This window comes from Stylophora pistillata, chromosome 7 (genome assembly GCF_964205215.1).
Source record: "Stylophora pistillata chromosome 7, jaStyPist1.2, whole genome shotgun sequence".
In the NCBI taxonomy this organism is placed as follows: domain Eukaryota; kingdom Metazoa; phylum Cnidaria; class Anthozoa; order Scleractinia; family Pocilloporidae; genus Stylophora; species Stylophora pistillata.
The window spans coordinates 8,313,658-8,337,231 of NC_142525.1; the positions used below are offsets into that span (position 1 = coordinate 8,313,658).

General features: G+C 40.2%; 3 protein-coding genes across 6 annotated transcripts; 1 reads left to right on the top strand and 2 right to left on the bottom strand.

Annotated features, from left to right (window-relative positions):
* Positions 1-139: 139 nt before the first annotated feature.
* Positions 140-13,124, bottom strand: LOC111339697 (zinc finger protein ZPR1). Of its 4 annotated transcripts, none has more exons than XM_088729058.1 (13): positions 12,903-13,124; positions 11,911-12,072; positions 11,678-11,768; positions 10,722-10,792; positions 8,355-8,607; positions 6,972-7,000; positions 6,604-6,670; positions 5,882-5,965; positions 5,401-5,477; positions 3,164-3,274; positions 2,878-2,964; positions 1,429-1,497; positions 140-675 (listed from the first exon to the last, which is right to left on the bottom strand). In XM_088729058.1, exons 1-13 carry the CDS (start codon positions 13,002-13,004, stop codon positions 547-549), a joined length of 1,332 nt encoding a protein of 443 aa, XP_088585184.1. In that variant the 5' UTR covers positions 13,005-13,124; the 3' UTR covers positions 140-546. The 4 variants fall into 4 exon arrangements, with proteins under 4 accessions (XP_088585184.1, XP_088585183.1, XP_088585180.1 ...); XM_088729057.1 differs by having other exon boundaries at positions 8,349-8,607; XM_088729054.1 differs by having other exon boundaries at positions 8,343-8,607.
* Positions 13,125-13,216: 92 nt separating this feature from the next.
* LOC111339712 (mitochondrial import receptor subunit TOM40 homolog) lies at positions 13,217-19,796 on the top strand. The gene is made up of 4 exons (XM_022946427.2): positions 13,217-13,431; positions 17,211-17,371; positions 18,344-18,445; positions 18,719-19,796. The coding sequence occupies exons 1-4, from the start codon at positions 13,254-13,256 to the stop codon at positions 19,265-19,267; spliced, it is 990 nt and encodes a 329-aa protein (XP_022802162.2). The 5' UTR covers positions 13,217-13,253; the 3' UTR covers positions 19,268-19,796.
* Positions 19,797-21,130: 1,334 nt separating this feature from the next.
* On the bottom strand, positions 21,131-23,409 carry LOC111339705 (uncharacterized). The gene is made up of 2 exons (XM_022946419.2): positions 23,240-23,409; positions 21,131-22,654 (listed from the first exon to the last, which is right to left on the bottom strand). Exons 1-2 carry the CDS (start codon positions 23,267-23,269, stop codon positions 22,091-22,093), a joined length of 594 nt encoding a protein of 197 aa, XP_022802154.1. The 5' UTR covers positions 23,270-23,409; the 3' UTR covers positions 21,131-22,090.
* Between the last annotated feature and the right edge of the window lie 165 nt (positions 23,410-23,574).

Here is a 23,574-nt window from a genome sequence, read left to right on the forward strand (position 1 = left end):
CCGATTAAGCGAGAATCTTAAACCGGCTAAAAAAATTCACAGTTTACTGTTCCAGAGTGTTCTAAAGTGTTTTTGCTTTACTTCGCTGTGATTGGTACAGAAAACTCGCACCACTCTCTCGATTAATCAGATGCAAAACTAAAACCAATCACGAGTTGGTCACCCGCGTTTTTATTTTAAGTTCTTGTTCGCCCTTTCTTCTGACTGGCAATTGTGATTACTAAAGTTTTGGTTTTACAATACTCAGTCGAAAAGAGAGGTCTCGTTGCATTGCAAGTTTGCTCGCGACTAGTTAATCTGCGACTAGTCCGCCTCTACCTCGGCGAGTTGTGGTGGGGGCGAACTTCTTATATTTGATGAAGAAAACTCGCCTTCATGGGAGCGAATTGGAGAGAGGAGAACTGATAAAGGGTGAACTGGCCGGCAGGGGATGAACTGGTACGGATTGAACTGTTATGGGGTGGACTGGTAAGGAGCGAACTAGTAAAGGGAGGACTGATAAGAGCAATGTTCATTTTCGGAAATTGAAATATTATAACTTCAGTATCAGCTTTGATTTTCCTCTTCATATCCTTCTGTCTTCATGTCGGATATCCCAAGATCGTCTTCCTGTTCCTTTGTTCTTGGATAATGAACTACTTCGAGTTCGGGATCGGGATCCGGAGCATACAAATTCTGCAAAGAGGAAAGGGTTCTGCCTTGAGTCATGATGTAGCAATTAAAAGACTTCCCACAATTTGACTCAGGCGAGTCAGCGGAAATAGATCACATCCATAGAGATGGAAGTAGCTCCGTAAACTAAAGTAGAAATGCTACCAAGTTCGAGAGGTAGATGTTGAAAACTAACAAAAAAATATGACTCTAAACACATGGCGGGGAGCAAAAAGCTCCCATCGTCGCGTGTAACTTGCCATTTGAATTCACCTCGCGCTTGCCAGCACTTCCTGAGGCGTAGACCAGTGCGAGTCTGGCGCGGGGGAAGATGCTGAGAAAAAAAAAAAAAAGACTTTTTTCCCTCGCGCGTAACTTGCATTCCATGGTCAGGTCCTTCACATCTCGCGCATGCCTCGCCTTGCGAGTTGACCTCGCGCTTTCTTCCACTTGCTTGAGGCGGAGAAAGTGTTTATCAAGGACGAGGGTAGTAAGGAAAAGAAAAAAGCTTCTCCTATGGCGAGTAACTCGCCAATGGAGTCCGCCTCGCGCTTCCCCTAAGTACTTGGAGCGAAGAAAGAGCGAGTCACGCTAATGGTAGGAGCGCAAAAGAAAAGTTTCTCTCGCGTGTAACTCGACTATAGAATTCGCCATGTGCTTGCTTCTACTCGCCCGAATATGCAAAAAATAACAATATTACGTCTTTCCTTGGGGTTAGGGCTAAATTTGCAAAAATGGACCATGCATTACTTGCTGCCTGGGCTTAAGCATAATTACCTGAATGTAGCTGTTTCCTGCCGGGTCATCCAGTGTGATCAGAACATCCATTTCTTCACCATTGATTATCTACGTGATAAATTAGTAAAACGAGGATTTAATTATATACAGATTAAAACTTTAGGTAGAGTTGATGCAGGTACACGCAGGCATTATAACCCAATACCTCTGGAAGAGCGGCTGATTGAGAGATGAAGTTTTTTAAAAATTGGGCAGGAAAGAGGAAACTAAAGAGAAGATAGAGATAGAGAAATATTTTTTCGTCCTATCACGAGCCTGGGGCAAAGAAAAAATTCTGAGTCTTCAGGTGGCATCGGACCGCAGACCTTCGGATTTCGCGCTCCGATGTTCTACCACTGAGCCACGGAAACTCTGTGGTGAGCAAGGCCTATTTCGAAGTTCATAAGAATCTCAGAAGGTGGAGATGTTGGTAAAGGCGAGAAAAAAAAAAGGGAGCACAGTGAGAAGAGGACTGGAGACTAGAGAGGAGGGGAAGAGCAAGGAGAGTTGCAAGATAGGTTGAGATAAAAGTAGAGAGAAATGAAGCGGAAGGAGTGAGTTGGAAGTTAAAAGGAGGGGAGGGACTGGAGTAAATAGGGATAGAAGATAAAAAAAAGAGAAAAAAAAGTGAAAGAAAACATGGCAAAGGGAGGTACGTTAAGAATGGAAAAGAACAGAAGATAAGAGGAAAGAGGAAGGGTGAAATAGGTAGGGGTACTCAGGATAAGAATGGAGAGGGAGGGGAGAAAAGGGCAAGAGAGAAGAACAGAGGTAGCCTGATCCAGACACCCTGTCGGTGCGAACGAAGGAAAACGCGAGTGTGAGGAAAACGTGGGTGAACCAACAGAAATCTCAATGCATTTTCCTTCCACTTTTTACGCATATCCCCCTTGACTAAAAACCTTGCACAGGCTAGGATAGAAGCGAATAATGAAAAAAAAAAAATGAAATGATGAAATAATGAAAAAAATGAAAAATGAGAAAAAAAAAAACAGTGTGATAAGAAAAGAAAACGAATATGGGGGAAAATCGAGAAAAAGAAAAAAAATGGCAGGGAAAGAGTAAGAAAAACAAAAGAAGTAAAGCGGGAAAGGTGGAAACCTTAACCCTTTGACTCACCGAAAAGATTAACCTGTAACCTCCCTATAACTTCCATCCATTATCCAGCAAACAGGTAATGAGAATACTCAAACTTATCAGGTAGAAGTTGTTATCTTGATCTAACACTAAATTCTCATTACGAGTTTGGAAGAAAATGTATAGCAGTTAGTGAGGAGAATTAACAATCAGATCTATGAAGTTAGAAGGTAAATGGATGAGAAAAAGGCAAGAAAGGGAAACAGAAGATGAAATAGAAGAGCAGAGGGAGGGGAGGGGAGGGGAGGGGGAGGGGAGAGGAGGGGAGGGGTAACGACTAAAAAGTGAAGAGGGGGTAATAATGACTGTTACCTTGTCCAAGCCGGTGATAAATTCTTTCATCTTCTCACTGAATTCATCCGGACTGTCTCCAAAGCCAAAAGGATTCAGGGACTTCAGCTGTTACAGGAAATAAAAAAAAAAAGAAGACAAAATAAAGAAATTGAAAAAAAGAAAAAGGAAAAAGAAAGAAAGAAATATGGCACGATTCTGACCGGAGGAAAACGATGTGGAGTACTCAGTTTGATTGGGATCAACCATGCTGCGATCTCGCGAGCGACACAAAAAATAATTTTTATAAGATTAACTGTTCATATACCTGGTCTTTGATGTTACACAAAAGGCCTTCTAATGTTGTGAATCGTCCACCCAAAGTACCGGCTGTAGTCTGGAAATCCAATGATGGAATATGTACTTCACAGGTCTCTGACTGCAATAAAGATAGATGTAAGGTCACGGTGGAATCAGTTAAGACAACCATCATCGTTTGGCAGATGGAAAGATGACTTTTCCAAATTTTAATATGTTTTTAATCTATTTTAACAAACAGATGTTAACAAACAGATTCTATGTTACCGAGCGTCTGTTATCATAGAGATAAAAGATGGCATCAAAATGTGGTAAGAACATATAAGATTGTGCAAGAGGAGCAGCCGAGCGTGTGCACGAGGTGCAGCCGAGTGTGTGCACGAGAAGCAGCCAAGTGTGTGCACGAGGAGCAGCCAACTGTGTGCACGTGGGACAGCCGAGTGTGTCAATGATGTTCTTATCACACTTTGACGTCTTTGTGATCCATGACTGAGAGGACCAAAGGCAACATGGAATCCAATTGATTTATATGATGAAGACCTCATCTCTGCGTTTGTCCTTCGATAGCTAATAAGCGAGAACCAGTCAAAATGCTTAAGGTTACCCTGCACCTCCAGGGGTGTCTCGCGTGTAAGTGATGTAGCGCGTCCGGTTTAAACAGTAGATATCTAAACCCCTATATCAAATTAAAGCTTATAGGACTGGCTATCAGACTATACCAAAAATTTTGAAAAAAAAATAATTGTCGAATTCTTCACGCCTTCTAAATGCGAGCGCCCGAATCACCTTTTAAGAGCTACAAGTCAAAGGGAATTTGTTCGATTGCTATCAAATTTTGAGAGTAGCTAGTTTTACATATAAACAACAAAAAGGGGTCTCAGAATTTTTTTCTTTCTAAACACTCTTTTTTTCAAGAGCGATTTTTGTACGATCAATCCACATTTTTTTTAATCCTATTTCAAAAATGTTCTGTAACTTTTCACTGAAATTGAATATGGCAAATCGCAGACACGTTTTTTTAAGCGCTTTGGCCGCGGAAACGGAGGAACACATCAAATAAGCGAAAAACAAAATTCGCTTTGACATGTAACGTTCAAAAGGTGATTCGGGCGCTCGCATTTAGAAGTCGTGAAAAATTCGACAGTTAATTTTTTTTCAAAATTTTTGGTATAGTCTGATAGCCAGTCCTATAAGCTTTAACTGATATAGGGGTTTAGATATCTACAGTTTAAACCGGACGCGCTACATCGCTTGCACGCGAGACACCCCTGAAGGTGCACGGTAATCTTAATAACTCAGCTTGTTATTAAAAAAGGTGTTTAGAGCGGGTGCAATTTCTAAGAAGTAATATTCACTCCCCCCACCCCAGCCCCTCTCCTTATTTTTGACCGTCCTCACCACCTTGGTACAAGTTACTTTCTCTCCTCAGCCTTCCGCTGCCATTAAAATCAAATATGGCGGCCATTCTTTCACTGAGTAAATACTGGGCACTCACTCGCCAAATTACACCTGCTCTGCAGGCCAGCTCAAAATTGATTTCGTTGGTTATTATATTCTTAATGGTTTATCAAGTAAGTTGTTATTTCGTAACCGTCAAAGTAGAACGTTACATGAAGCGTTGCGGCATAGAATAATCAAATTAGTTGTGCGAACAGTGATGTAACTAGTCTGGTATTTCCAGGGCGTTAAGCGCGTAGGGACACAGAAGCACGATTGTCAAGTAAACCCACATTTGATAGGAAATTGGTGCCCACGAAGCGTTGTAGGACGTGAGCCGGTAAGCCTTAATTCCCACACGGAATTTCGTATCTGGGTGTGGATTTCCTTAGCTGATAAATGTAGCGAGTTTTGTTACCTTACATTACAATGGAATGGGGTGGAAAAGATAGGACGTAGAACGTTATTGTCAATAATAAAGCCTAAAACAAGTGAAAGTATACAGTCCAAAATTACTGAACGAGCGTGTGCAGGAGTCCTCAGTAACGTAAGTGAGAATTTCTACGAAATAGATGAATTCCTTAAATATGTGGAAAATTTCCCTTGATGAGTTTCGTTATCTTATTTCTGCCATAGATAATTGAAACCTCATACTCTTCAATCACCATCGCAAAGGAAAATTTCAAATGTAAGCTAGCGCACCCATTTGTTACGAGAATTCCAGAATGTTTGCTTTTGGGATCTGGATATTTAAGTTTAGGATCCAATTTTAGAAAAAAAAAAAAAAAAAAAAAAAAGAGGAAGCCGTACCTTCAACACATCCCTGTTGAGATCCAAAGGATCTGTTATTCTGAGGGTGATTCTCGTTCCATTTGGTTCCATACCGGCTGAAACAAATAGTGATCACAACGTCAAATTTACTGGAAACTGACGGAGGGCTACTTCTTCTCGTGCTGAAAACTCCGCTGACTCGGTTTCAGAGATCGCACCAAGCGGCGGGGGGTGAGGGGCGGGGGGTGAGGGGCAGAGAAGGGGATGATGAGGGAGGCGTGCGAAAGGTAGTGCCAGTCTCCCACGACCCCGCAGCCACACTTTGCAAACTGAAAGGATGTAGTCATCCTTTAAGTTTTGGTCATCCTTTAAGGATGATTAAGCGTGTCTGGCAATCAAGACAAAACGAGGTACATAACAAGGACCACTGAAATAGAGAGTCAAAGTACGACCAAAAAGCAAACCACAAACCGATAAACAAATAAACAAAACAAACAAACAAAGACTCGCAATGACTTACCGCCAGACTTGACTTCATTTGACCTATGCCCGCAAGCATCACAATTGGTCGCCATAACCACCACTTCTTTAAAATGCGGTATAGCTAGTGTACTAGTTAAGGTTAATCCAGTTTAAAAAGTGATACACGGTGAAGAACATTTAATGAACGGTGAACGTTGATGAATGTGCGTATATATTAAAGCGGTAGAACGGAGAATCAAAGACAAATTGACGAACAAACAAAGTTTTATCAATTGAGTTGACAAGTAAATGCAAACTGGAAACCGTAAAGAGTTTCAAAGCTGACATTTCGAGAGTTGGCCTTTCGTCAGGGCGAATGGCGAAGGGCTAACGCTCGAAACGTCACCTTTGATACTCTTTACGGTGGCAAAAGAACATCAACTTAGTTGATAAAACCAAAATAACCTTGTTATTCCCACCGACGCAGCACCACAGTTTCGTTGGAAACTTAAAGCCCGTTTGACAAACAAACAGACGGACGTTCACAAGGACAGACGGACATACAGGAGGACGGACGGACGGACATACCGTCGGACAAACGAGCGTCTAAACGGTAAGACAGACGTACAGACGGAAGAACTGAGGGACATGCGAATGCACAGAATGACACCCAAATTCGAAATAGTTAAACGAACGGCCTTGAATTAAAAGTGATGTCGATCGAATAAAACTCATTATCAGAAAGATGGTAAACAGAGTGATAGTAAGAAAAGAGGATACCAACAAGCTTCATTCTAGTTTCTGTAGGTGCATTACACGAGGGACAGTTTGTTTGGAAGTTCAACACCTGTATAAAAGCAAAGAAAAAGTTAAGACTGAAAACTAAAAGACCTGACTTTTGTTAGTGCTTATTCCAGCAGTAATTAGCCTCGGCTGCTTGCAGGCGGTAGTTTGCGTTTTCAAACGCGTGATTCAGCGCGGCGAATTCCGCTTGAAGACACAAACTACAGGATGCAAAGCAGGCTAAGCAATACTCAACTTTTATTTTTCCCCTACTATGCCATTTTACCATAGGGGGCAACGGAACATGCTAAATATGCCGCCGTATTAAACTATAGAACAGGACAAGAGATCGAGACGACTCCTACCTCATCATTTAGATGTTTTCCCTCTTCACCTGTGGGCAGAAACATGGAAAAGAACAGAGTTAAACTTTGCATAGTACTGAGTGCTGTATGTTACCAAGGTGAAGAGAAAGTGTGCACACTCCCTCTTTTAAAGGGAAAACTGTTAAATTATCACGCTCAGTTTTCAAGCTTTCATTTGAGATTGTCAAAACAGCATATCTAAGAATAGGTAAAGACTCGTGGTCTGGCGAGTGTGTGGGGGAGGGGTGGGACACAATGTACTCTACAGTACAAGGTGGCTAAAACAGTTTAATACGATAGGGTCAACAATTGGCCGCAGGACGCGCGTTCTAAGCCCGCGGGAAGATTTGAGACGAGTAGGCGAGAGGTTGTTCGGGGGTCTAGCACTAATAACATTTTCTGTACCAGACCCCTTGCAGACCACTGGCCAGCTCTCGTTGCTCCAGGCCTAGAAATGCTTATGCAGAGGCCCTTATAAATGAAGGCCTCCTTGCAAGTTAACAATTGACAAATTTAGGGGTGGGGGAGGAAAAGAATAAAGAGATTTAGCACTCTTGCCGTTCACGTTTCACGTAAACGCGGTGACCACGTGACCGCGTTTTCCCGCCATTTCTAGCGTTTGCCAGTTGCACTTTGCCGTTTCAAGGTGAAAGTAACCCGTTTCGCTTTTTCCCTGTACGTACGATATTCTTCACTTTTTCTCTCACAGAGTAGAAGTTAATTGCGGAAAAAGTGCACCAAAACTATTCCCTGTAACTCATACAAGGTGACTTCAAATCCCCCGTGACGTGAGATCCCGTGACGTGAGATCCCGTGAAGCTAAAGCAATAAGGTTCACACTATTTTACGGGATACGTGAAAGGGCGAGCTGACGTTTGCCGTTCCACGTAAACGCGGAGCTAAATCTCTCCATCATAATAGGGCCACACCAACGACACTCTGGCATTTATTGATGTTTTCTGCTATAAGAACTTTGCCAAGCCTTTGAACTGGAGTGAGGCTAAGGGTGACCTTGTTATGATGCAAGCATTGCTGCTTGGCAAAAGTAAATAACTTTGTTATCATGCTAATCAGATACTGGTCTCTATCACGACAAGGTCACCTTCTGCCTCACTCCAAATCAAAGGTCTGGCAACTAAGTACACATCTGCAATGTGGCCTAACTGAGGAAGGAAAAGCTAAGCAAATAGACAAGAGGTTTGTGACAGGTCAGCTTGCATAAAACTCGCATTTTTTTTTAAGTACAAAATAACCAACACTCTATATTTGTACTTGATTCGCGCGTTATCTGTTCACTTCTTCGTGCAGTTGGATATCAATCTCCTGTCAGTTTCCAGCTTATATTTCTCAATGAAAACCCCATTACCTCACCTTCTTCTTCTTCTTCTTCTTCTTCTTCGCGTTTCTCCTCTTTTTGACTGGCAGGCGGAAGTCCAAGTTGGGCGTCCTGTTCTGCGTTTCTGGGGTAATACACCGTGGTTATCTGTGGGTCTTCTTGAGGAGCAAGTGGATTTTCTATGAAACTGTTACCAGACGAATCATCCAAGTTAAGAGTGAACTTCCTCTCTCCATCACGGCATTTTTTCAACTGCGTCACCACATCATCAATTTTCGCTGCATTGTCAGGATCCATGATCTGTTGACAATTCAAATGGAAGTACAAAAGAACAAGTACAAAAATCAGTCAGTGTCATATTGTAACGGCTAATTGTATTGTACAATGGAACCCCACTCACTCAAAAACTCAGCGAACTCAAAACTCTGATTTCCCTTTATTTGATATTTCCCTTGGATCTGATTCCATTTTTCAGTCATTTACTCTCAGCCAAATAGAACCCCTGCCAACGCGAACCACTTTTGTTTCCCTTGGGAGTTCAAGTTAGCGGGGTTCTATTGTATTTTGGCAAAGAATTGGATTTAAGGCAATGTTTCAGAGAGTTGTTTCATTTGTGAAATTAAAGATTTGCTTTCTGTGCTTGCACTTAATGACTGACCAGTAGGCAGAGCATGTTTCATACAATATTCATGGGAGTCATTATAATGGTAAAAATAATAATAACAATTAACAATTATTCCACGAGCGCGCGTTGGATATGAGATGATAGATAGCCAACGAGGCGCATAGCGCTGAGTTGGCTATAATCATCTCATATCCAACAAGCAAGAGTGGAATAATTGTTTTATTAAAAAAACGCCCCCAAGAATCTTCTCGACTTTATTTTGTGAGAAGAAACTGGATTTAACAATGTACAGAAATTAGATTATGGTATATTGGCTGATATACCATAATGGCTGAGCCAATAAAAAGTCTTGAATTGCATTATCCAATGATCCAGTTTTTAATAATATTCTATATACAAGGCTAAAAGATTAGGAAAAAATTATTACAATGTTTAAACCAAACGTTCAAGTTTCGGCTGTTTGCCATCATCAGGGTGGACAACTAATGATGGCAAACAGCTGAAAACTTTTGGTTTAAACATTTTAATAATTTTTTCCTAATCTTTTAGCCTTGTATATAGAATATCCTTTATAACTAAAAACTAGATCATTGGATAATGCAATTCAAGACTTTTTACTGGCTTAGCCATTATGGTATATCAGCCAATATACCATAATCTACAAATATGGTAAGCATATGTGTCAGCTTAAAATTAAAAGGGAGCTAAAAATTTAATAAAATTTAATAATTTAATTCAACGTTTTTAATAAAAAAATTATTCCACTCACGCTTGTTGGATATGAGATGATTATAGCCAACTTGGCGCTACGCGCCTTGTTGGCTATCTATCATCTCATATCCAACGCACACTTGTGGAATAATTGTTAATTACGCGAACATTATGGACAATAATAACAATCATAATCCCAAACCCCGAATTCACTATAATCACTAGAACTATTGACAACAGTTATGATAAAATACTTGAAAATTGAAAAATGCATTAAAATGTCTAATAAAAAACTAAGAAAAACTAGCGGATACTGGCTTCATTTACTTTTAATATGATAATAACATTAATCAATCCCTCCGTCAATGGGGCTTTTAGAGGCTGATATAAACAAATTGTAAATACCCACTGTTAATTAACATAAAGTTTAAATATCCCAACTGGCACGAAACAGATGAGTTGGTTATTAGGGTTCGCACAGAAATTTCAGAGTTAAATTTAAGGACTTTAAAAGGAGTATTTAAGGACTTAAATTTGACTTTCAAGAAGTCATTTTTGCTACGAAAAAAGCTTTTGTTTGCAATAATTGCGGCACATTTTTTCCCAAGGCACTCTTGAACCAGATAACTTTCTATTTTTTTCTCTTTTATTGTTTCCAACATATTTTTTCACATTCAATGCGTATTTTGGTAAAAAATTCAAGGAACTTTTAAGGATTTTTTTTCAATTTCTTATTTATAAGGAATTTCCAAGCACCCTTAAATTTGCAAAATATATTCAAGTAGTACGTGGTTTTCAAGGAGTTTAAGGAGTAGCACAAACCCTGGGTTATATAGAAAGCAAAGCCACATAGTCCATCTCAAGGGAATTAAAACCAAATCCAGTAACTAGCAGAATGGAAAGTTTAAACCTAGGACACCAAATTACGTGACCAATCCCCTAACCACTAGGCCACATTCAGAGTCACATATTCTGGATCAAATTCAGCTCAGTTTAAATTGCATTAAACTAACCATGTGAAGATCATGACTATAAAAGGAATTAATCAATTTGGTAACAATCTATTTTAAAACATTACCCTTCTAACAGGCTGATCCTGTTCCAAGGCAGTGATGGCACGTGAGAGAAGTCCCTCAATTGTGGTAAGTTCTTTACAAAGAAAAGAAAACTCACTTAGTTTACAGGTAGACCTAACCCTTTCAGCATTGACTAAAACATACTTTCTCCTTACAATATCAATACAATGACAAGAAGGCAAGTGATGAGAATAAAGAAAAGTATCAATAATGGGATTATTACTTGATCTGATACTAAATTCTATACACTAAAATCATGAGTATCTTATTCCAGACAGTACGGAGAATTACTAATAAGATATAGGGAAAAATGGTTAAGATTTGGAAGAGTAAAATCATGGCATTAAACAAAATGAAACAAACACAGATAAACAAACTTCAAAAAAGAAAAGAAATAAAAAAAAAATTCACAGGGTAATTTTGGTTTAATCAATTCAGTTGATAATGTTAATTGGCCACTGCAAAGAGTTTCAAAGGTGATCTTTCAAGCATTAACCCTTTGTCATTCGCTCTGACAAAGGAGTAACAATCACAATATCAGCTTTGAAACATCACCAACTCAGTCGATAAAACCTAAATTACTTTGTTATACTCCCCCCCCCCCAACACAACACCATAGTTTTTTTGGAAACCTACCCCTTTAAAAACAAAACACACACACAACAGAAGTGTGTGCATGCAGGTACTCTGCTTTCTGTCAATAGTCAAAACATAAAAGTCTTAAGTTTATTTTTGTATATGATAAGTTAACATGGCGAAGTTTGATTCAAAAGGTACAATAAGCAAAAATGAAAGGCAGCCTGTATCACAGTTCAAATGAGAAAAACTGAAGCACTTTTTTGGAGGAAATATAATTCTATTGCCTCTTCACTGTATGTATATGTAGCGCTGATAAGTTTTTCAACTAGTTGCTGATTACACAGTTAAAAAAAAAAAAAAAAAAATTATTTCCTGCTACCTCCTTTCTGGGAAAAAGCAGGACTCTCAAACTCCAACTCTGGGATCTGAAATGATGTAGAATCTGATTTGACTACTTGTCTGTTTAAATCCTGTTTACAAAAAAATGACATAAAAAATTTTAGTGTTTAATTTTTAAGACTCTCTTAAAATTCAGTGTACACAATTGATTCTATGTAATTTGTTCAAGTAAATTATGACATAATCTATTCGTAAATTGGCATAAAAGGTCACCTTTGGAGAGGACACCAACAGCTTAATGTTGCATCCCATATCTTGAATTCTTCCGGCTGACTGGATTTCATTATTAGCATAACCACAGTGAGGACATTCAAATGACATCAAAACAACTTCTCTAAAAAATGGTATTCTTGTGAGCAGCATTCTAGTTGTTCCCTGACAGAGACATATTATTTTAAATCAAAATAAACATAATAACAGATGGAGAAAAGCTCATGAGAAGGTGGAATGATTTGAGAGTTCACTATCAAGGACCACATATACTGTATCATGACATAAATGCACTTAATTCCTATCACCTCAAACTAGCCATCTCTTGCACCCTCCCTCCCCTCCCTCCCCTCCCCCTCCCTCCCCTCCCCCTCCCTCCCCCTCCCTCCCCTCCCCCTCCCTCCCCTCCCCCTCCCTCCTCTCCTTACCCTCCCTCCTCCCCATTGTAATGAAACTTGAGTCACTTACAAGTGGGCATGTACAAGTTAATCACCTCAGTTCTTAACAAAAAATAAATTGAGCTCCAATATGTCATAAATCATTTCAGTCCAAGACTGCATGTGTCCCTTGGAGATTATTTTTCACTTTTTATTTTTTTCACCTTACAGTAATAGTATATCAAATTCACCTATATAAAAGAAAACTGAAATAAAACGTAGTTTACAAATCAAAAACAGCTAGGTTTGAACAGCCGATCAGGAGACACTTTTTCAGTTACTCTTTCGAATCCCAACACTGATCTTTTCTAAATTCCCATTGGAGGCAGAATTTCTACCGAGATCTCGGTAGTCAATAAAGATCGAGTAGGTATATTTAAAAAACAGAATTGTACAGTACAATATTTAATCAGTACTGTACTATGAAGACCAACCTATGGTATATCAGTCATGCAATAATGAATTAAAATTGGATACTTTTCAAAGAAAAGCATTTAAGTTTGACTACATCATTTAGTGAGTAAAAAAATAATATAAAGTATTTTTTTTTAGACTCACGTTCTCGTGGCAGTTCATGCACAAACTTTCCACTGCCTGGGTTTGGGGTTCGTCATCGGCATCGATGTCTTTGAAAAGGGGTTCAACTTTTTGTTTTTCCATCAATTGAACCAAACATAAGCAAAATTTGAAGTATAGTTTTGAAACTTTCCCAAAATTTCGGCAATACTTGCGATAATCTCGCAGTGTCACGGAATATCGAACATACGTTTTCTCATGTATCCGCAGTACTAAAACTGCAGGCTCATTTAAACTAAGCCCAGTCTCTCTCGTTCCAATATGGCCGCCAATATATCGAAGAGCCAATCAGAGCGTTACATTAGCATTTGCACATGGTTCACACGATCAAAGATGGGGAACGTACTAGCGGCTTCACCGTCAAATCCCTCATCTCCCGGCAATGTTGGGTCGATGCCGCCACCGCCACCTCTCACGGCAGCTCCCCCTGTGGAACCAAAGCCGCAACCGGCTGAAAAACCATCCAACAGCAATCCTGGAACGTATGAAGATCTACACAAATCGTGCAAAGGTAGGGTAAAGTTCGCCAGTCTTCGTAAAAATTTGACCGGCTCTTTACGCATTTGCCTAGTCTTGTTATGTAATTTGTCTTAAATCTTAATTAGGCGATCCTGGAGCTTATTTAGCTATTTTTACAGCTGTTTGTTCTTCGCGATTTCTAAAGATTTTGCGAAGAGTTTGTACAAGTTTAGCTTCGATATTTCCCATCTCGCGATATGTAACTAAATTTAATTAGGTAATACTATGTGGAAATATGCTGTTAGGTTTGATTTACGATCACAGCGATCTTAACAAATTTTCTTTTTCAGTAAAATCGAACATACATCGCCAATGAGATTTTCACAAAAAATTGATATATTACTTTCCCTAAACTTTCAATGTTTAAAAGTATTAGTTGGTGTGATAACTCTCAAGGTTTTACCGACTCAAATAAATGTATGAAGGAGGTACTGTTGAATGTATGTACATGAATTAAAAATTGTCAGTGTGTAAACCACGTCCTTACCCCACCCCCCTCTATCCTTACCCTATCCCCCTCTATCCTTACCCCATCCCCCTCTATCCTTACCCAATCCCCCTCTATCATTACCCCATCCCCCTCTATCATTACCCCATCCCCCTCTATCCTTACCCTATCCCCCTCTATCCTTACCCCATCCCCCTCTATCGTTACCCCATCCCCCTCTATCCTTACCCCATCCCCCTCTATCGTAACCCCATCCCCGTCTATCATTACCCCATCAGGAAGAGTAGGCAGAGTTCTTACTGAAACTTAAACAAATGCATATGTTAGTAGCAACCACCTGATTGGCCAGTTTCAGTTGTCTCCTAGTAATTCACCTCTGATGATATTAAATAATATTGTTGGCTTCTTTAGTACCTAAACAGAAATATTACAGTGGGGATTATGCTCAGATGTGTTTGATCTTCTGCCTCTAAATCTAAATGTCTAATCTGCAAAGGGAAATAGAGCTCACCTTCAGCAGATATACCCACCCATCCCATACCAGGGGAGGACATCCACCACACGGTAATCTTGTGCGTGGGAAATTAACGTCTCCTACCCCTAACCCTAACGGTTTATTCGTCCTTATCCGAAAAGACTAGAATATCTATCCATTTCTTGATTTTATAGAAAGGTAGCACATTCTCCTCAGTTATTTTAAGACCCTGAGTGTTGGTCCGGCTGGGGCTTGAACCCTTGACTTCCCGTACAACAGTCTGGTGCTCTACCAGCAAGACTTCCAACATTATGTAATCGCAGACTCCAGGACATGGCTATATTTATGTATAAAGTTAAGACTAATTTAGTCCCACCATATATTTCCGAACTTTTTAGTTGCGGCGTAAGTAGGTACAATCTTAGGAACGCAGACGATTTCTCCTTATCAAGATACAACACGGTTACATACGGAAGACATAGCTTAAGGTACATGGGACCTTATGTTTGGTCGAAGCTCCACAAATCAATCAAAGTGGCTGACTCTCTAACTGCATTTAAAAACCAAGTCAGAGTCCTTGACCTATCAAATGTTATATCGAAAAATAATTGTGAAAATTGTGAGTTATGTAAAACTTAATTTTATCTATTTTATTTTGTTTGTACATAGTTTTTCTTCTTATTATTATTATAATTATTAGATCAGTTCACTTAGTAGGTGTCCCCAATTAGTTTTTACTCGTAAAAACTAGAACGATTGACACGTTAATAAAGTTATTCATTCATTCAGTTGAACTAACCAGGAGGCGGTTAATACTCATGTACTATCATCAGCACTATGAAAGATCAATTACCTTGGGTGACCAAGAAGGAATTTCTCCTAACAATATCAATACAATATTAAGCAGACAAGAGATGAGAATAAAGAAACTTATCAATCAAGGGACTTTTAGCTGATCCAATACAAAATTCTCTAAACTGACATTATAAGAATTGTATGGCAGACATCAAGGAGAATTTCTAATGAGATCTTGGAAGTGAAAGGGTGAAATGTACTTTGTAAGGAAAGAGGAAATTAGAGAGACACTCCGTCTACAAAATTCCCAGAAGGTTTGTGAACCTAGGGCTGTGGTCTAGCAGCATCCAGTGGCCCCTGGTGCCTTACTTTTGCTCTTAGGCAACTCAGGAATCTTAGTTTTTTCATAAAAAGCATCTACTGGTCACCCTGGATTTCACAGTTTCGGAGCACTGGACTCCCTTCAATTTTTCTTAGAGCACAACCTTGGAACCAAACATAACCTTAGATTATCAAAAGGAACATCTGGCATAACCTTTTTACTGCCTAGATATCAATTCAAACCACCTCCTGGTTTGCTCAATGGATAGAGCGCTGGACTGTTGTGCGGGAGGTCGAGGGTTCGAGCCCCGGCTGGACTGACACTCAAGGTCTTAAAACAAGTGAGAAGAATGTGCTACCTTTCTATAACATCAAGAAATGGTTAGATATTCTAGTCATCTCGGATAGGGACTAATAAATGGAGGTCCTGTCTCCTGCAGGGTTAGGGGTAGGAGATGTTAATTTCCCACGCATAAGATTACTGTGCGATGGATGTCCTTCCCTGGGGTGGGTTGGGTTTAGATGGGGGAACCTAGTAGGGGACTACGTGTCTTATTCTTCTCCCACCTGTGCAAAATGTACAAATCTTTCCAAACAATTCTTCCCCTTTTGTACCACATGTTTCACATAATTTTAGTTGTGAGAATTTGGTTTCTAATCAAATTAATTCCTTAGTAGATATTTGTCTCTCCTCTCATCACATCGCTCGAGAGAATGAAAGGGTGAACAAGAGTGTAAGAGACTTTTTGGGAAAAATCATGTATGCTGTATTCACACCAGCAAAACATCATTAGTTAAACTGGGTTCAACTAAATGAATGAATGAATGAATTCCTTATTTATATTGCGCCCTTTCTATACAATATTCAAAGGCGCAGTATCCCCCATCAATTTGATAGACACTACACAAAGATAGACCACAACACTGGGCACTACGTGCCCTACTCTTTTCAAACAGTGTGTGGGTTCGTTATCGTCCCACAAATTTTTTTATCACATACAAAGGCTTGTGAGATGGGACCTCCATTTATCATCCCTATCCGAGAAGACTAGAAAGTCTAACCATTTGCAGATATTATTACAAAGGCAGCACTTTCTTCTCAGTTATTAAGACCCTGAGTGTTGGTCCGGCCGGATTTGAACTCATGACCTCCCGCACAACAGTCCGGTGCTCTACCAATTGAGCTAACCTGGAGGTGGTTTTAAACGAAAACCATAAACAGAGAACTGAAAACTGAATTTTCCATAGCATGCAATCATTCATTAACTTGTATTTTCAATGGGCTATGTTGAAAGTTGACTAATTTTGGCCTATGCAGCTTTTACACAGAAAATAAAAATTTAAACCATGATTAACTAAATAACTTTAAAACATGTTTAAACTTTAGTATGATTGGGGTACTAGTTTAAAATTGTAGACTCGTCTGGGTAAATTTCTACTGAAAGAACAGTGATGTTGTTGGCTGTTTATGATTGAACTTCCATCATAGTTTTAACAAATAGATCGCTTTCATACATTTCATGAAACCGCAGTACACATACGTGATTTTCATACATTCAAAATTCATCGACTCAGAATATGTTTGTTCTACAACTGTCAATAATAAAGCAGGAAAATTTTGATACCAGTAACTGACTGATAACTACGGGTAATTAATTAATATAACTCAACAATGCCACTTATAAATCTTTCTTAATACTAATCATGCACTTTCTTATTTGAATTTTTCCAGATGTTTTCCCCCAGCCATTTGAGGGCTGTAAACTGGTCATCAATAAAGGCTTAAGCAATCACTTCCAAGTCAGCCACACCCTTCTGCTCAGTAGCATGGGGCCTGGGGCATATCATTTTGGAGCCACCTATGTAGGAAATAAGCAGACAGGTCCTAACGAGGTGATTATGACGAAGGACTAATACAAATGAGTTTGCTGATGTAAATCAGGGGTTTCATTAACATTTTCGGCAGGAGGGCAACTGGTTGACACAGGCGGGGGAAACTTTTTGAATTGAACTTCTTTATAAGATAAACTTTCCTTCAGATTGTCAAACCAGGTTGGCAAAACCATCCTCACAACTCTTTGATTTGCCCGGTGCCTGGCCCTTAGTGAAACCCCTGGTAAATTAACACCTCAGACTGTTTTTAAGATAAGTAATGTTTGCAATAGTCCATTTTACAGTTGTGTGCTTGGTTGCTAAGCCTTTGAACAGGTGTGAGGCTAAGGGTGACCTTGTCATGATACAGACATTGCTGCTTTTCAAATGTAGATTACTTTTTTATTATGTCAGCTAGTTACTGGTCTCTATCACAACAAGGTCACCTTCAGCCTCACTCCGAATCAAAGGCTTGGCAACTAAGTGCAAAACTGTAAAATGGCCTATTGTTGTATTGCCTCTGTTGGTATAGTCTGTACTTGGGCTAATTGGTGCCTCCTTTCCCCCCCCCCCCCCCCCCCCCATCCCCTTCCAGGTGGAGCTTATCTCAGTTTCCATATCATGAAGTTACAAGGAGCATTACAACCCACCTAGATGGGATGCCAGTCCATGACAAGTTTACTCCCACCCCACCTCCCAGGATTTCATCAGACTTCCCTGAAAATTTGCTGGTACCCCTAGTACCCCTGGGTGGAGAGAGGCACGATGAGAGTAAACTGTTTTGCCCAAGAACACAGCACAGTGACCCAGGCAGATCTAAAACCCAGGACCCAGGCAGATCTAGAACCCAGGACCCAGGTAGATCTAGAACCCAGACCTCTCAACCCAAAGTTTAGCACACGAACCATCTGGTCACTGCTTCTGGCACCATGCCTCGTGTGTCCTTCGTGTTAAAAAATGTCTCTTACTTTTCTGTTCTGTTCATAATTTTAGGCATTTCCTGTGTTGCTTGGAGACATTGATACAAATGGTAGCCTTAATGCCCAAATGATTCATCAGTTTACCAACAGAATCCGAGGCAAAATGGTGATTCAGGTAATCCATGTAAATTGCTTTTTTTTTTGGCTGAACTCAAGTCAAAAGTAATTTCATATCTAGATGCTAATTTACATGTTCAAGTAGAGGTCCTTCACAAACAGGTAGCCAGTGAAAATGCTAGCGGCTGTTACTTCTGGTGTACACTGTGTGTGTACAGACGTGACATTTTGGTACATATATTAGACTGAAAATCAGTGAGATTAGAAAACAAAGAGGGAACAGTTACAGGTGAACTCAACAGTGATGTATCAGTGATATTTTTTTTTGCAGACTCAAAAATCAGTGTGGGTTCTTGTCCAAAGTGATGCTGAATACCGTGGAGATGATTTCACTGCAAGTCTGACGGCTGGTAATGTAGATATACTCAATAGTTCTGGTATCCTTGTGGGACACTATCTTCAAAGAATGGCTCCACGCATCGACGTAGGCGGTGAATTGCTTTACCACTACGGATCTGGTCAGGAAATGGCCATGATGTCCTGTGCCGGTCGATATACAGCAGATAATTGGATCGCCTCCGCGACTGTTGGTCAAACGGGATGGCACTTGAGTTACTGGCACAAGGGCAACGAGAATGTAAAGGTTGGCGTGGAGTATGAATACAACACAAGGGCCCGTGATACTTCGGTGAGCGCGGGGTATCAAATTGATGTACCCAAAGCTAATTTCACATTTCGCGGAATGCTGGATACAAATTGGACAGTGGCGGCTGTAATGGAAAAGAGACTTCCACCATTGCCGTTCACGTTTTCATTAAGTGGCATGGTGAATCATACCAAGAATCAAGCTCGGTTTGGGTTTGGTCTCAATATAGGTTGAATGTCGGGATTAGTGTTGGTATCTGAGCAACTGCATACCTACCCCTCCCCTAACTCAACACCTGTCAACTGATAACAAGTTAGGGTTAATGCTGGGCCCAGGGGGATGGGTAGGTGAGCAGTTGTTCAGATACAGACACTGATCCAAATATTGTTGCTCAAAGCGTTGAGATTCTTTTGTGATTACTTTTTAATGGCTTTGTACGGATCAATCAGATTGTGAAAGCGAATTTTCTCCAGATCTGGCTATATCAGTTGCCTATAGCGCTTTTACCTCGAAGATCAGCCGGCAGAGTGTTTTATTTAACTGGGGAGTAGGAACTGTTTACAAACGGATGGCGCATGTATGTGTGAAGGACCCCGTATATATGTGGTTTAAGACTGAACTTCATAGTACTGCCCAGTATCGCGGTGGAAACAGATCTGAATAAATTGCTGTCTGCTAATCTCTGGATTTCCTCCTTCGGGTTGAAGAGCACTGCGTCTCGTATTGATTAGACGCTTAATAAACAGCCCACAAGTGATCTTTACATGATTGTGTGTTGCCACTTTATTCTGCTTTTTCGATTTGTGTGTCTGTCCATGTTAACTGCTTGTCTGTTAGGTTATGAACACTGTAATTGACCCTCTGGCAACCCTGTAACGTTGTCGAGCCTTCAACTCCCGGAAGTGATAAATATGTAACTTCTCCCTCTAATATCCATACATCAACCAGCAAACAGGTAAGGAGAATATTCAAACTTAGTAGGTGGAAGTTGTTGTCTTGACCTAACATCAAATTCTCCTAATTGATTTTTAACGAAACGTGTAGCAGTCAGAGGGGAGAATTAATCAGTAGATCTTGGGATTTAAAGGATTAACCTGGTGACGAGAGGGTGCGGCTCTGTTGTCACGAAAGTGTACACGTTCAGCACACGTGGCGCTTGTCACGTAAGGTTGCGTGTTAGACTCGAAACACGCGCATGTTAAGGTTACGACGGAAAACACATTGTTGACCCGCCGTATGACTTAAATATCTATAATCTGACAATTTGAAACATCCTGTTTACGACACTGATCAAATTTCTTCGGTGGAGTCAATTCTGTTCAATAAGTATACTAAGAAAGGTGTTTGGTAACTTTTATACAAATCTCGCGAAACGTTCATCGATCGAGAGACAAGCGAGGCAACGACGTTAGCATTCACTTTTAATGAACAACCCTGGAAATTATTCATGAATTTATTTCTTTTACAGCTAAATGTCCATCCACCGTAGTGAAAGCTTGGTGCGCTTCCTGCAACGTTTCTTTGACTCAATTTGAAAAATTGTCCTGTTTCGTCTCAAAAGATTATGGATGTTTTGCGCTGATAGGACTATTTATACTTAAGATAACAGAAATCAGTGTATTTGATCTTAAGTCTTAGTGCTGCTCATACTTTACATATTCAAATCAAGGCTTGAGTTCATCACAGACGACGTCACTAGGGACATTAAGAAACCACGATGGGGACGGCAACGAGGACGTGGAAAAACAAGAGATCTAATTGGCAGAACATTAGCTCAGCACGTGCGTTTTGAAACTTTGTACATTTCATAGCCGTCCTATGCAAAACAGCAGCGTGAAATCGCCAAAATTTGCGTCGTCTGCGAACCGAAACCGCGGCGGTAAATTATTCTAATTTCCATTTGGAACTCAACGGCTACTTTATACGTCATGCTGAAGTTGAGCTGTGGCGCTGTATGAGACAGTAAGCTCCTGCAACCATTTTTGAAATTCTAACTAAGAGTAGAAATTCATTTTTTAATCGAAGTCTTCCTGGCGTCGCCGTCGTGGTTTCTTAAGGTCCCTAATATGTAGCGAGAACGACAGTAACACAATCATACACCTGGATCGACACATTTTATTCTCACGCCGAAATTTGACGCAAGTGATCCGTTTATGAACAGAGAGACAAAAATGGTATCTATTTGTCTAAAAAACATATTGTCTATATCTCCGCCTTTAAAAAAGGATTTAAGAATAAACTAAGAATAAACTGATTCCCGCGTTTTGAGGTTGCAAAGTAAATAAATGCGTAACACCACAGCACGCACTATTGAGCCATGGAATGCACGCAGGAGGTTGCTAAGCGCGAAAGAAGCGTAAGAGTCGCTCGAGGCGACCCTAACTTCCTGAGTGCATAGCAGACCTCCTAAGTGTATCCATAACTCAATAGTGTACGATGTGTTGTTTACCATTTGTTTTGTAAATAAAAAACAATTTCTTGGGAAAAACTAGCCTACTTGGAAACATCTGCCCAGGTCGGCAGCATACACCCCTGGGCAAATAGAAAAAACTGAAATGAGTATGAAGGCGATCTTCGCAGTAATGAACACTACTTAAGCAGTAGCGAAAGTAAGGCCTGAACTGACCAATCAGAGTGCGCTCTACGTGATTTCTGTTAAATGACCTTTACCACTGAAAATTTCTTAAAATGTTTCAGTGTTTGACAGCATAGTAGCCATTTTGAATCTTGCCCAGCCATCTCGCCCCCTCTTATCGATTCTCCTGACGAACTGTTTTAACAATTAGGAGCTTCACAAAGAGGCCTTCTGGGCTCAAATGACCAGATTTTGAAATGACCAGAACATCAGCTGCTTAAGAACCGCGCGGTGCTTTAGCAAATATGGCCAGGTTACTAGGTTTTACAAAATGGCGGGGTCTGGGCGGTATAGCAAGTCAAATTTTAGTACACTTGAGAATACTTCGAACTCTTTATAGGTTGCTTTTTGAACTAAGAGAAAGAGAGGGATTATTTAGTATTTGGAGCAAACAATCCTTTTAAATGTATATAGGGACGTCTTCATTTGGCAGTCATTGTAAGGTTCGAGGTGTCAGTTAAGTCTGAGTTTGATGGAGTTTCTTCCTCCGTCACATCTGGAAGTGTAACATTGTACGTAAGTTCCTGAACTTCATAGGTCAGGGCCAACGGACGATTGTAATTGCTACATTGAACGGTGGTATTTTGTGACTGTGAGCACCCAGTAAAAAGGTTACTGACATAGGAACCGCATTCTTTCCAACTACTGCCTGAAAACCAGTGTTTGGGACCCTTGCGAACACAGTGGCCATGTACAACATCCTTTGCGTCCTCTGAAAAGTAAAACTCCCAATCGCCATTTCCAGCTTGAATGATAAACTCTCTACCTGGCTGCGATATGATGAAGGCAGCGTTCGTTAGATCGGCTCCCATGTCATTTGCGTTTGAGATGAATGAGATAGCAGCTCGCAGAAATCTTAAGGTTGTCTGGTCTTCTTCATTGAGATTTCCATGCTGTCCTTCGATTCCGCATCGCTTTATGATCTCTTTTCCGAGAACTGTCGATGATACTTTATCAACTCTTAAAATCATGTCGCTTGGGTAATCCTGTTATACAAAAAGCGAATAAAAATACTTTTATTAGCCAGCAAGATTCTCAGGGAATTCTCACGCCACTTTGTCCAGCTTTAAGTTTTCAGTTGTAACACGTTTGCACTCTCTACATAGTAATCGAACCGAAAGTTCTCGGGAAAGCTGTCTGGTAAATTAAACAATAACTACGGCAGAGAAGGCCACCATAACTTGCCTGAATGCACGTCTTCAATGGCGGAAAAAAAAATTCGGGCTCAGAGTGTGAGCACTTTGAAATAATATTCAGATCTACTATTAAGCCGTTCGCTTGGTGCAGATTTAATGTAACAAATCCGTTCAATGTTAGTTTCCGCGTCTTTCTAATGTCTGTTTTAGGCAGGTGGGTAATTCAACATACATGCACTATTCCTGGCGATTTCAATTTTACATTTACACTCCTGCAATGTGTACATGAGGACGAAACATTGCCAGCCTAATCGAAGCAAAATAGATTTAAGTCTATTGTTGGAGTGAACCAGTCCGAAACATGATGAAAAACACGGCCTTTAGAGTCAATCAGTCGTTAGTCTGCTATATAGCTGAGATGCAAATTTTACTTACCAATGTCATTCTTGACTTGTTATTCCCCATAGTCTGGCTTTATTCCGGCTTGCTCAGGGAATGAATAGATTAAATAAATATGCAGCGGACGACATTTGCCAATCTTACCGCACAAGGTTACGAGGCTTTTATAGAGCCGAATAAATTGTTCGCTTTATTTAATTTTCGTTTCGCGCTGGGAATTTTCCCTAAAGGTGAACCCGTCAAGTTATAAACGGATGCATGTGAACGAGCTCTTTACATAGAAGGGAAAGTCCCTTAAAAACAATGAGAACCCGTATTAGGGAAAAACCCCAAGAGAAACAGGCACCGAAAAACCGCTGCGCATCTTTCTT

What these genes read in the sequence shown, in the direction of transcription:
- LOC111339697 (XM_088729054.1), bottom strand. Translation starts at nt 13,004, where the DNA reads ATGGAAAAACAAAAAGTTGAACCCCTTTTCAAAGACATCGATGCCGAT. An exon ending in TCAACAGGGATGTGTTGAAG is followed by an intron (nt 3,275 to 5,400) that starts GTACGGCTTCCT and finishes TCTTTATTGCAG; the next exon opens with TCAGAGACCTGTGAAGTACA. An exon ending in TGTGTAACATCAAAGACCAG is followed by an intron (nt 2,965 to 3,163) that starts GTATATGAACAG and finishes TTCCTGTAACAG; the next exon opens with CTGAAGTCCCTGAATCCTTT.
- LOC111339712 (XM_022946427.2), top strand. Translation starts at nt 13,254, where the DNA reads ATGGGGAACGTACTAGCGGCTTCACCGTCAAATCCCTCATCTCCCGGC. An exon ending in TCTACACAAATCGTGCAAAG is followed by an intron (nt 13,432 to 17,210) that starts GTAGGGTAAAGT and finishes GAATTTTTCCAG; the next exon opens with ATGTTTTCCCCCAGCCATTT. An exon ending in AGCAGACAGGTCCTAACGAG is followed by an intron (nt 17,372 to 18,343) that starts GTGATTATGACG and finishes TCATAATTTTAG; the next exon opens with GCATTTCCTGTGTTGCTTGG.
- LOC111339705 (XM_022946419.2), bottom strand. Translation starts at nt 23,269, where the DNA reads ATGGGGAATAACAAGTCAAGAATGACATTG. An exon ending in ACAAGTCAAGAATGACATTG is followed by an intron (nt 22,655 to 23,239) that starts GTAAGTAAAATT and finishes TTTGTATAACAG; the next exon opens with GATTACCCAAGCGACATGAT.